A 12,024-nucleotide genomic window follows, 5' to 3' on the forward strand; every position below is an offset into this window, starting at 1 on the left:
TTCTGCTTAGTCCTGATGCGCTTGAGAAAGCCAGGAGTACAGACCCCAGGAGCCCAGGGGGTCACGGTGTGTGTGCAGCTGGATGCGACGTTTTTTCCTCCCTTCAATGGCCGAGAGTTTCTAGGCCAGGTCTTCCCGAGATGGAGGCTGATTTTGCCTCTTGCCTGAGCCCTGCCCTACCCTCCTCAAGCCTTGCCTCCAACCCGATTTTCCTCAGCCCAGCATCCAGTCTCACTCATTCAGCACACGGGTACACACCCACCACACGTCTAAACGCCAGACTTTTACTGTCTTTCTAGGCCAGGCTCGCCCGAGGTACGCTTTCTGGGACCTGGCCTTGGGTGTGTGTGGGGGGTGGGGCTCTGGCCAGAGAGTCAAGGCCAGGAAGGGGCAGAACCCTGGTCGCTGGAGGCTTCTTGACAGGGGCCAAGTTTCTTTTCAGTCTTAAAGACCTTGAAGGAAGCCACCCAAAGAAGGCCAAGCCACAGGAGGTCCAAGGCTGCCTTAAGACACTAGCATTGCCTAAGGCAAGAAAGAACCGTGCTTGGAGACTAGGCCAGGGGGCACTTTAGGGCACCTTGGACTCTAATAGTTACTTACAAACCCTGGCTTGGGCAAGTGACAGAGAGGGGGTGCAGCAGGCAAGACTGATTTGGTGTGAGCTTTCACACAGGGTCCGAGATGCCTCAAAGGATGCCAGGACCAAACCTGAGATCCTAAGATGGTGAAGTCCTCTCTGTCAGGTGGAGAGATGCTGAATCTCTCCCACCACATATGACCTTCCTCCTCCTCGGGGGACCCTTGGGTTTAGATGCCCTAACGAGCCAGCCGACTGGTAAAGGGACAGAGGGTAGAAGGATCAGGTACCACCTCTCCCAAGAGACTAGCATTTACTAGTGGGGGTGAGGGGTGGGGTAGTCAGGAAGACTGGAAGGCATTGGAGAAGTGATAAACACCCACAGAGAGAAACTGAGGCCAGGGTGCTGAGTATCTCCGGCTGAGCCTAGGCAGGGCAGAGCATCTGCTGAAGCTGGACATGGCCCTGCGCCATCCTATCGGCTCCCATGGGGCAGTAAGGCTGACCAAGGATAGGATCCGGGCTCGGGATCCCCTGGCTTGGCCACCCTGCCTGGGGAGTGGTAGGGGGTGTGCCCTACTGGCCTTGGGATGGATGGGGAGCCCAGCCAGGCGTCAGAGAGCCGGCCACTTTGAGCAGGCCAGACGGAGGCAGATCGGATTTCAGCCCAGCTGTATTTTTGGCCGGCTGAGCTGGGGCCATGCTGGGCAGGCACGCACAGGGCAGCGTGCACGCTCACACTACCTCCACCCAGACAGCCTTCTCCACCACATGCGTCAGGCAGAGGAAGTCCAGGGACCCTGGGCTACTGAGTCACTTTGGGCTTCTCTGGGTTGTGGCTGAGCTTCTGCAAAGTCTTCTTGATGCGCAGCGCCGTGAGGCGAGCAGAGGGGTTGGGGTACCAGCACTCCCGCATCATCTGGGCCAGCCCGGAGAGGACCTAGGGGCGGGAAAGAGGCAGAGAGGACGTGCATGCATCAGGAAGGTGGGAGGATGGGCGGGGTGCGGAGGCAATGGCTCCGTTATGGGAGGCATAGCAGGAGAGAGGACAGGAAGAGGGTGTGCTGGACAGGAGGGAGAAAGGCAAGAAAGAAAGGCAAAAGAGGACCCGGAGCTGGGCGGTGGTGGCGCACACCTTTAATCCCAGCACTCAGGAGGCAGAGGCAGGCGGGTCTCTGAGTTTTGTGGCCAACCTGGTCTACAGAGTGAGTTCCAGGGCAGCCAGGGCGAGATAGACCCTGGCTCAAAAAATGAAGAGAAAGAGAGAGAGAGAGAGAATATGGAGGGGAGGAGGAGAGGATGAGGAGGAAAGGCTAAGTGGAAGAAGAGGGAAGTAGAGTGAAAAAGATGGTGGCAGAAAAAAAGCAGAAGAGCACAGGAGAGTGTGGAGGTCTTTGAGAGCCCACAGACACCCCAGGGAACAGCCTCTGTGGAGCATCGGGCTCACCCCACCCCCGGGACTCACTGTGAAGGCTATTTCTGCAAGCTTCTGTTGCCTCCTGCACCCTGGGACCTAGTGCCCAGAGTGCCCACTCCCAGGCCCAGCCATGGCTGAGATGTGGCAACCGTGGGCATTGCCCAAAAGTACCTGTCTCCAGGAAGGAGCCCATCCCAGGGATCGCTGGCTCCTCTGAAAGGCATCTGTGTGGTCTCTTAAGTATACACGAATATGTTTTTTTTATCTCTCAGTAAAAATTTCGTTGAGTTTTAGTATATGCCAGGCACTGAGGAGCTGACAGAAATCTTAGAGTGAGAAGCAGGAGATCACTTCTTGGAAAGATGGGGGGTTGAGTGGGAGGGAGAAAGGATGAGCGAGGATAACGAAGGCATACAGTCAAAATACATGGTGTTTGTGTGAAAGTGGAAGAGGAAATCAGGTTTTGTTTGCTTGCTTTTGTTTGTTTTGTGTTTTGAGACAGGGTTTCTCTGTGTAGCCCTGGCTCTCCTGGAACTCACTCTGTAGACCAGGCTGGCCTTGAACTCAGAGATCCATCTGCCTCTGCCTCCTGAGTGCTGGGCTTAAAGGCATGCACCAACACACCCAGCAAAGAAATAATTTTTTAAAAAGGAGCAAGCTGGGCATGGTGACAAACACCCCTAATCCCAGCCCTCGGGAGGCAGAGGCAGGTAGGTGTACTTCTCTGAGTTTGAGGTCAGCCTGGTCTACACAGTAAGCTTCTCGCTAGCCAGTGCTACATAGTAGGACTCCTGTCTCCAAAAAAGAAAAAAAAAGGTGAGAGAAAAACACAGTTTTTGTCCTCATGGTGCCAAGAGTCTGCCTACATGTGTAAATGTGTACATGTCTGGGAGTGAATGTTCAGAAGCATTTACAAATTTGTATGTAATATATATATATATATATATATATATATATATATATATATATATATAATGTATATTTTATATACATGTATTTCTTTAAGTGTGGAATGTCTTGAGAAAAAAATTAAAATCAACAACAAAAATTGGATAGGAGAAATTTAGCAGAGACCCTCTGATTCTTGCACGTGAGGTAGAAGGTTCTAAAAATCTCAGATTGGACCAAAAGGGTCACCCAGGACAACCCAAGATCTATCCAAGAAGCAGAGGCTGCCGATCCACCATCCTGAACCCAGAAATTCCAGCTGAGATCAATCCCCATCCATGCCAGCCCCGCCCAGCCAGCCCCGCCCAGCCAGCCCCGCCCAGCCAGCCCCTCCCGGGCCTTACCGGATCTGCAGCTAGCCGGTTAGGGATGGTGGGCGTCTGTTGGTCAATGCACACCACCTTTTTCATGTCCTCAAAGCTGGGGTCGTTGGGCACCATGTCGTAGAAGGGTGGCCTGTAGTCCTCCACAATGCCTGGGGGTTCGAGGGAGACAGGATGGTCACTTGGGACTCAGGTGACCAGAGAGCCTCTGTCCGAAGGGACCTGGAGCTTACTGCTCCTGAGCGGGATCCTATCCTATCACATAATAACTGTATGTACAGCTCGTGTTGCTGTCTGTGTTTTGCACAGAAGCACAAGATTTGGGTTGCCTAGCCAGTCAGGACAGAGTCGGGACCCGAACCCTGTCTTGTTGGCTTGCCAGGCTAGGTCTCATTGCCATCTTGCTCAGCTGTCTTCCGTGCTGGGCCTGGGTGACACTCTCCTGCTGGTGCCTGCTTACACTGGTGGCTGGCGCTCCAGAGCACTTCTTGTGTGCCAGGCGAGGCCCTTAGTGCCTCCACCTCACAAAGCACAACGGTGGATCCAGAGGTTCAAGAACCTTGTCTCTAAGGATCAACAGGTAGCAAGTGACAGAGGCGGCCATAAGGAAGAAATCCAAATCCCATGATCCTGACTCTCAGCTGCATCTATTGTAGAGCTGGATAAGGCTTGGAACAGGGACAGCGAAGGACAGAAAAAACACCTCTCCTAGAAGCAAAAGGCTTATTCCTCGGTCCAAATAACATCTCCTTATATCAGGGAAGGCTCTGCAGACCCCACAGCCAACAGCACCCTTACCGCGTCATCCTGAGGGCCTCTAACTAGGAGCCTCTTTGAAAGGTGAGCCTGCGGGCTCAGAGGCAGCCCCCAGCCTCTTCCTGCTTCCCAACCCCAGGCTGCTTCTGTGACCACGTTAGGCCATAACCTCAATGAAGCCTTCAGCAGCTGTTCTCCCCATGGCGGGCTTCCAGGCCGCCCCTGGGCCGCTGGCGCCCTAATCAGTGATTTGCAGAGCCCTGAGCGTGTCTAATGAGCCTTTAATCAGTGCCGGGGCTGACACCAGATTACAGTGTTTATAATTCGCTAGGAGTCTGTGTGGGGCTGACAGAGCTTCCCCTCCGCCCCAGCAGCCCTGGGCAGATCCATCAGCCCTTCCTTCCCTGCCTGCTGCCAGGCCAGCTCTTCGGTTTCCCCAGCTCCACAGAGCTGACTCCAGCAGTACCGCCCAGGGTCTGGAACCCCCGGGCTCTCTCTAGGAGGGACTGGTGACACCTAGGTCTCTGCTGTCTACAGACGACCACTGAGGAAGAATGACGTTGCAAAAGGCTGGCTCCTGGATGCCCAGGAAATGAGCACATCTCTGTTCCCAAGTAGCAGGGCACCAGTCGTGCCCTGGGGGTTGTCTGTAAACTTTCAGACTCCCAGAAACCCTGGTCAGAGACTGTCCCCATGAAGGCTAATGTGGCAGCTAGCTGTCCAGTCACCTATGGTCTCTCATCTACCCCAGCTGACAGGCCGTCAACCACGGGCCAGCGTAGGCCAGCACAGGACTACACAGGACTACACAGGACTACACAGGCCAGCACAGGACTACACAGGACTACACAGGACTACACAGGACTACACAGGACTACACAGGCCAGCACAGGACTACACAGGACTACACAGGCCAGCACAGGACTACACAGGACTACACAGGCCAGCACAAGACTACACAGGACTACACAGGCCAGCACAGGACTACACAGGACTACACAGGACTACACAGGCCAGCACAGGACTAGACAGGACTGCACAGGACTACACAGGACTACACAGGACTACACAGGACTACATAGGACTACACAGGACTACACAGGCCAGCACAGGCCAGCACAGGACTACACAGGCCAGCATAGGACTACACAGGACTACACAGGACTACACAGGACTACACAGGCCAGCACAAGACTACACAGGACTACACAGGACTACACAGGACTACACAGGCCAGCACAGGACTACACAGGCCAGCACAAGACTACACAGGACTACACAGGACTACACAGGACTACACAGGCCAGCACAAGACTACACAGGACTACACAGGACTACACAGGCCAGCACAGGACTACACAGGCCAGCACAGGACCACACAGGCCAGCACAGGACTACACAGGCCAGCATAGGACTACACAGGCCAGCATAGGACTACACAAGACTACACAGGCCAGCATAGGACTACACAGGCCAGCATAGGACTACACAGGACTACACAGGACTACACAGGACTACACAGGACTACACAGGCCAGCACAGGACTACACAGGACTACACAGGACTACACAGGACTACACAGGACTACACAGGCCAGCACAGGACTACACAGGCCAGCATAGGACTACACAGGCCAGCATAGGACTACACAGGCCAGCATAGGACTACACAGGACTACACAGGACTACACAGGACCACACAGGCCAGCATAGGGCCACACGGGCCAGCACAGGGCCACACGGGCCACACAGGGCCACACGGGCCAGCACAGGGCCACACAGGCTGTTTTTCCATGTTAATGTTCTTCCGTAGCGAGCCACTATGTTGATGAGGCTGCAATAGACGCCAGATAGCTTGCATGTGAGCAAAGACATCAAGGACCGGCGTTTAGTTGCCACAGTGATGGCGCACTGGCCCAGGATCAGATATTCTGGCTTAAGGTGTTGCCGACAGCGAGCCGTAGCCCTGCGCTTCTGTCCCTTTTCTTATCAAGTGGAGCCATAATGCGGGAATGCTTTCACGATGGCCGCTAGTGTTTAGAGCTCGGCACTGTTTGCGTAGCCCTGGCTGGCCTCCGTGTACACCAGGGTGCCCTTGAACTTGGAGCAGTCTTTCTTCTGCCTCCCAAGTACCGAGATCTCACATGTGGGCCACTACGCCAAGCTTCTAGCTGCTCTAAATACTTAATTTGGATCATCTCTGCAGCTACACTTAATTTTTAAAAACTTCTTACTTCACAAACGAGGAAGCAGGCACAGCGAAGCCGAGAGCTCACCGTCACAAACCTGAAACCGAATCCAGGCAAGCGGACTGCCCAGTCCACCTCCCACCAGCATGGGGGAGCTCACATTTAACTCCATGGACGCTGGCTTTGCTGCCTCCCTGCCCCACCACGCCCCCACACTCAGGAGCGAAGCCCGTGGCCTTGAACACCCTAGGCAGGCACCCTGCCACCTTGCTGTATTCCCAGCTCTGAATATTTATGGATTTTTTTCATCTCTTGCTCAAGATTTCAAGGCCAGATACAGAGGATCAGATGAACCTTCGAGGTCCATCTGTGCTGAGCGAGTTGATGCACAGCAGGAAAGGGATGCCTGGAGACCAGGCCTCAAACCCTCAGGCTCCGGCCACCAAGGAAACCCGGTGTCCGTATGTCTCTCTGTCTCTCTCTCACACACACCCTGCACATGGCGGCCCTCACCATTAATGACGGTCCGACGGGCGATCTCCCACAGCACTAGGCCGAAAGCCCAAATGTCCGTCCACTTGTAGGACTCGAAGCAGTCAGTGCGGATGTGCTCGCTCAGCACCTCGGGCGCCATGTACCTCTTGGTTCCCACTCGGGGGTTGTTGCCGATGTCCAGGTAGTCGCTCGTCTGCGAGTGCATCACAGCCAGGCCTGTGGGGGTTTGGCCTGTCAGCCCTGCGGGGCTCCCACACGGGCGGCCACCCCCACACCGGGAAGCCCGGCAGATACGGTGAGGATGGAAGCAGATGAAGGTAGACCAGCAGGGCAGTGGAGCCGGTGGCCAGAGAGAGCACCTGTCCCTTGTGCCCTTCGCCCTAGAGTATTCCCAAGGAACTCAGCAGGCAAAGTAGGCGTTACGGTGCCCTTTCACATAGTAGGACTTGGAGTTGGTTGGAAGGAGCCTTGTTCTCAGAGAGGTCAGGCTGACTCCCTGCCCATTTTCTGGAGGTAAAGTGAACCGTGGAAGGAGGCTGGGCTGGAAACAGTTTTGAGACAGGGTCTTTCTGGTTAGCCCTGGCTCTCCTGGAACTCACAATGTAGACCAGGCTAGCCTGGAACTCAGAGACCCACCTGCCTCTGCTCCTGAATGCTGGGGTTCAAGTCCAGGTTTGGAAACAGGTTTTAAAGCACTGATTCTCTCCCCTACAGAAACAGGCCGAGCAGAGCAAGCAAGCCCCGCCCAGCCGCGAAGCCCCGCCCAGCCGCGAAGCCCCGCCCAGCCGCGAAGCCCCGCCCAGCTGCGAAGCCTGCCCCCTGGCTCCTGCTCACCCAGGTCTGCGATGCAACACTGCAGGTTGCTCTTGACCAACACGTTGCGGCTCTTAAGGTCACGGTGGGCGATGGCTGGTTTGCCTTGAGTGCCAAAGATCTCTACATGCAGGTGCGCCAGGCCGCAGGCGGCGGACACGGCCAGCCTCAGGGCCAGCTGCGGCTCCAGCGGCTGCCTCTGCAGGAAGTCATAGAGGGAGCCGTGCTCGTGGTAGTGGGTGATGAGCCACAGCTGTGTGCTGGAGTTCCGCGACGTCATGTCGGAGGCGATGAAGCCTGTAAGCAGGGGGACATCAGTGCCCAGAGCTGTGTGTCCGCCAGCCCTGAGCTAAGGGGCTTGGGATGCCAGGCCTGGAAGAGCAGCCGCGTGCCCAGCTTGCCTAGGATGTTGTCGTGTCTGAGCAGAACCGTATTGTAGATCTCGGTCTCCCGGAACCAGGACTGTTCATCTCGTGAGGAGAAAATCTTGACCGCTACGCTCTCGCCGTGCCACGAGCCACGCCACACCTCCCCGTATCGGCCCTTTCCTAATCCAAAGGCCGAGGAAGAGCAAGGATCACACACTAGATGCGCATAGTCCAAAGTGCCCACCCCAACTCCGGATGCTCCGAGACCCCCTTCTCACCAATGGAAATCTGATTCTTTCTTTAAAGACAAGGTCTCACTTGTCTGGCTGACTTGGAACCTGCTATGTAGATCAGAGTGGCCTTGAACTCACAGAGATCTGCTTGCGTTTGCCTCCTGAGTGCTGGGATTAAAGGTGCATGCCACTGGCCGCCGCCACCGCCACCACCACCACCGCTATCACCGCCACCACCACCGCCGCCAGCTGCCCTTTAAATTTTCTTAAATTACATTTATCTATCTATCTATCTATCTATCTATCTATCTATCTATCTTTATCTGTGTGTGTATGTAATACACACTGACTAGGATCACATAGGGAAGTCAGAGGACAGCTGTGGGAGACAGGCCTCTCCTTTCACCGTGTATACCCTGGAGACTGAGATAAGGCCATCAGGCTTGGTAGCAAGTGCCTTCACCTGCTGAGCCATCTTGCTCTCCCCAAACCTGAATTTATACATAACTTAATCAACATCCTGTCCCAGCTTTGGGCTATCCTTGGCTTATCATCCTTGCAGGAGGACCTAACCTTGGCCTATAACCTGCCCAGCAAAGACCTTTATTCTGGTCCAGGCTGGACCTGCTCGTGATCCTGGAGCCCAAGAGCTTCCCCACCTCTCCAGGCTTATGGGAGCCTTTGGTCCCCGTTGCTAGCTCCCTCCCTGCTTACCCACGCACTCCACCAGCGCAACCTGCCGAGCTACCGTCCTCTGCACCAAGAAGGGGAGCCCAGAGCCGCTGCCCGTGGTGCAGTCGCTGTCCAGGAAGTCCTGGGGATGCCAAGTAGCCACTGAGCGGCTGCCCCCAACAGCCACAGCTCCCCCACCCCGTCTCCATTCTCTACCGCTGTCCCCCTGCTGTGTCCCAGCTTGCTTCTCACCGTCACCTTTGGGTGACTCCTGGTACTGCTGCTCCCGTCTGCGTGCCCGCCCTCCACCCTGGGTGCCAGCTTGCCCCAGGCCTATACCCCCAGCATGCTGTCTCCCTGTTCGGATGCCTTCAGGATGAGACTGGACTCGCCCAGGTCACTGTGCAGACGCTGTTTCTCCTGCCTTCGCCGGACACGCCACAAGCCCAGAGCACCCAAGGCCACCAGAACCAGCAAGGCCAGCATGGGACCCAGGATCAGAGGCAGCTGAGCATCTGCTTCCGGCTCCTCTGAAGGAGTCTGGGTGGCTGCAGGAGAGGGACATTGAGTTCCAGGTCCGTTCCAGTTCCAGCTCTCCCGACCCCGGGGCAGGCCGCTCTGACAGTCAGACCCCAGCACCGCCTCCCCACACCCTGTCCCTGTGGGCGTGGGGAGAAGGCAGGGCATGAGGACAGGGCCTAAGAGGATTAGGAAGAGCGGGAGAGCCGCTGGGCCTACCCTCCAGCACCAGGGTCACGTTGTGGTTGCAGAAGGACTTGTAGCAGCAGTGATGGTTGACGAACTCTGTGGGGCGGCCCAGGCAGGGCTCCTGGTTCAGGCTCCCGCAGCCCCGGTAGACCTGGGGGCGCCTGCCCTGCTCGCGAACCAGCACCACTGTGCACCACGCCCCCAGGCAGGTTGGCCTCTTGCAGTGTGGGCTCTCACAAGTGCAGTTCACCAGGTGGCCCCTGGAAGGCCTCACCAAGTCTCCTGGGAGGCACATGAGCAATCGGGCACTCCTCCTACTGTCCCTTCTGATCAAACCATCAGGCCTCCGTCCTTTCATTCGCTCCCCTGACTGGCCGCCCTCAGAGCCTTGCCCCCAGCCACACAGTCAGTGGAGACTGAGACACCAGCCTCTGTCTACAGCCTGTACCGAGACCTCCTCTCCCTGCCACAGGCCCTGCCCTGGTCCTGGGCTCTCCCTGTTCACACCCCTCCTCCTGCCACCCAAGATGTAGGTCCTGCCCTGGAAGAAGCCTCAGCTGGCAAGTCAGCGTCTCGAAGACGTAAAGGTCTGTAGGAGCCAACTGTCCACCCCCATCCAGGCCCTGTTTCCACGGTGCCCCTCCCATGCTCACCCTGGGTCAGGCCCACGGCCACCGACAGCACCAGGAGGCTCCTTCTGAAGATCCCCAGGGTCATGGTCCTTGGAGGCAGGAGGAGAAGAAATGCCATAAGATCTGCAAATGTGACGGCTGTGATGACCGGGGTGCCCTCCTGCCAGGAGGAAATCACTGGAAGGTTTTGGGGGGAGGCAGGGAAGCCACCTCCCCACTCCTATGTCTGGCTTTAGGGCGGAGCCTGCAAGGGAAGTCCTGGTTCACTTCCCCATGGAAACCATCTGTTGGGGGTGAAGGGTGGAGAGCCGTGTTTCAGTGACAGGCTCTGTGCCCCACGCTGGGTTCAGAGAGGAGCAGGCTGGAGGGTCGCAGGAGGGCACAGCCACGGCGGAAAGAACGTCACTGTCCTAGCTCCTTCTGTCCCCTGCCATCTGCCCACCCTTCTAGCCTCCACCCACCCCTGCCCACCCTTTCCCAAGCCTGGCTGCTTCAAACATAAACAGGCTCCTGTCTTCACTTCCTGCCATTCAGGGTCCCGCCAGGCCGGCAACAGGAATCAAGATTGTTTAGATTGAGGTCTGGATAGAGCAGGCTAGAGTCACGCACAGCAGGGAGCTCAGGGCGGCCAGGAAGGGGTCTACAGGGGCCACCTGCAGCCGGAACAACCATATGTGTGTGTAGAGACCTTAGAACCCATCAACCCCACCTCTGGCTTTATGTCTGTTTGTTTGTTTTAGTTATTCATTATTATTGTGCCCGTGTGTGAGGGCCCTTGTGCCGAGGTACAAGTGTGCAGGGCAGATGGCAATTCTGTAGAGCCATTTTTCTCTTTCTACCTTTGTGTGGGTTCTGGGGGATCAAACTCAGCTCACCAGGGTCATGTGACAAGCATCATCACCCGCTGTACCCGCTCTGTGTGCCCCTCCCCTGTAGCTCTGGCTTCAGAGGAGGGGAGGCTTGTCCAGGGGATGAGGCTTGTCCGGGCTCCATTAGAACTTTCTTGCAGTAACAGAACTCCAGCACAAGAGTCTAGACCCCTCTCCCCAAACTGTCCTGAACCACCAGGGTCAGCCCCTGCCTGTAGCAGCCATGCCCAGCCTGAGGGTACTGACGTCTAACAGGTCTCTGGGACTCCTTCCCTCTTCTTGATGTCCTGGGAAAGGGTTGGGGGAGGGCCAGTGGTATAGGAAGTGAAACACACTTAGGCGCTGAATGTTTGACCTTGGAAACTAGACTGGGGTTTGACTCTTTGAGAAGTTTGATGGAGGAGTGTTTCTGGCGCACAACAGACCCCAACCCAGGACCCAAACTAGCTATTGCCTCAGAACCAAAAGATTGTGCTGACCCTGTAGCAAGCGGGACAGGGGTCACAGAACACAGACTTTCTGAATGGCGGTCTGTGCAGGCTGGATCCCCGGTTAGGGATTTGACAGGAGAAGGCTAGAAAGGCTGGCTGAGTCACAGACTACTGAGGCCCATGTTTCTAATTTCCGTACCAAACGAAGACACAAGATGCTGAGGCTTTGGGGGTCAGGATGTCTAGGGTCAGGCCGGGGGTCCTGGTGGGCTTTTCTGGCTAATGGAGGCTGTGGTCTTCCTGCCTGGGTTTCCTCTGCCCCGGAGGCCCGGTCTGGGGGAGGAAATAGAGGCCTGGGCTATGCAGCTGTGTCCCAGCCTCTGCTGACCTCCTGCCTCTTGCCCCTGTATTAGCCAGTTATGGCTCTGCAGCGGCCCTGTGGGTAAGTGCAGACAGGGCACGTACCAAGCCGAGGGCAGGAAGCCACGACTGGCAGACTTCACCCGCTGGCATGCAGCAAGCCTCCCCCTCCCTGCCTGTCCGAGCGCACCCCTGCCTGTCTGCTGCGTCCTGCAACCTCATGTAGGTCCCCGT

The 12,024-nt window shown here is 56.4% G+C and overlaps 1 protein-coding gene across 1 annotated transcript; it reads right to left on the bottom strand.

Annotated features, from left to right (window-relative positions):
- Window positions 1-873: 873 nt before the first annotated feature.
- Window positions 874-10,461, bottom strand: Acvrl1 (activin A receptor like type 1). Its single transcript, XM_055627182.1, has 9 exons — window positions 10,152-10,461; window positions 9,529-9,780; window positions 9,130-9,338; window positions 8,833-8,932; window positions 7,919-8,065; window positions 7,539-7,814; window positions 6,723-6,920; window positions 3,287-3,417; window positions 874-1,517 (listed from the first exon to the last, which is right to left on the bottom strand). The coding sequence occupies exons 1-9, from the start codon at window positions 10,246-10,248 to the stop codon at window positions 1,383-1,385; spliced, it is 1,545 nt and encodes a 514-aa protein (XP_055483157.1). The 5' UTR covers window positions 10,249-10,461; the 3' UTR covers window positions 874-1,382.
- Between the last annotated feature and the right edge of the window lie 1,563 nt (window positions 10,462-12,024).

This window comes from Psammomys obesus, unplaced genomic scaffold (assembly GCF_907164565.1).
Source record: "Psammomys obesus unplaced genomic scaffold, mPsaObe1.curated_primary_1811, whole genome shotgun sequence".
NCBI classification, from domain to species: Eukaryota; Metazoa; Chordata; class Mammalia; order Rodentia; family Muridae; genus Psammomys; species Psammomys obesus.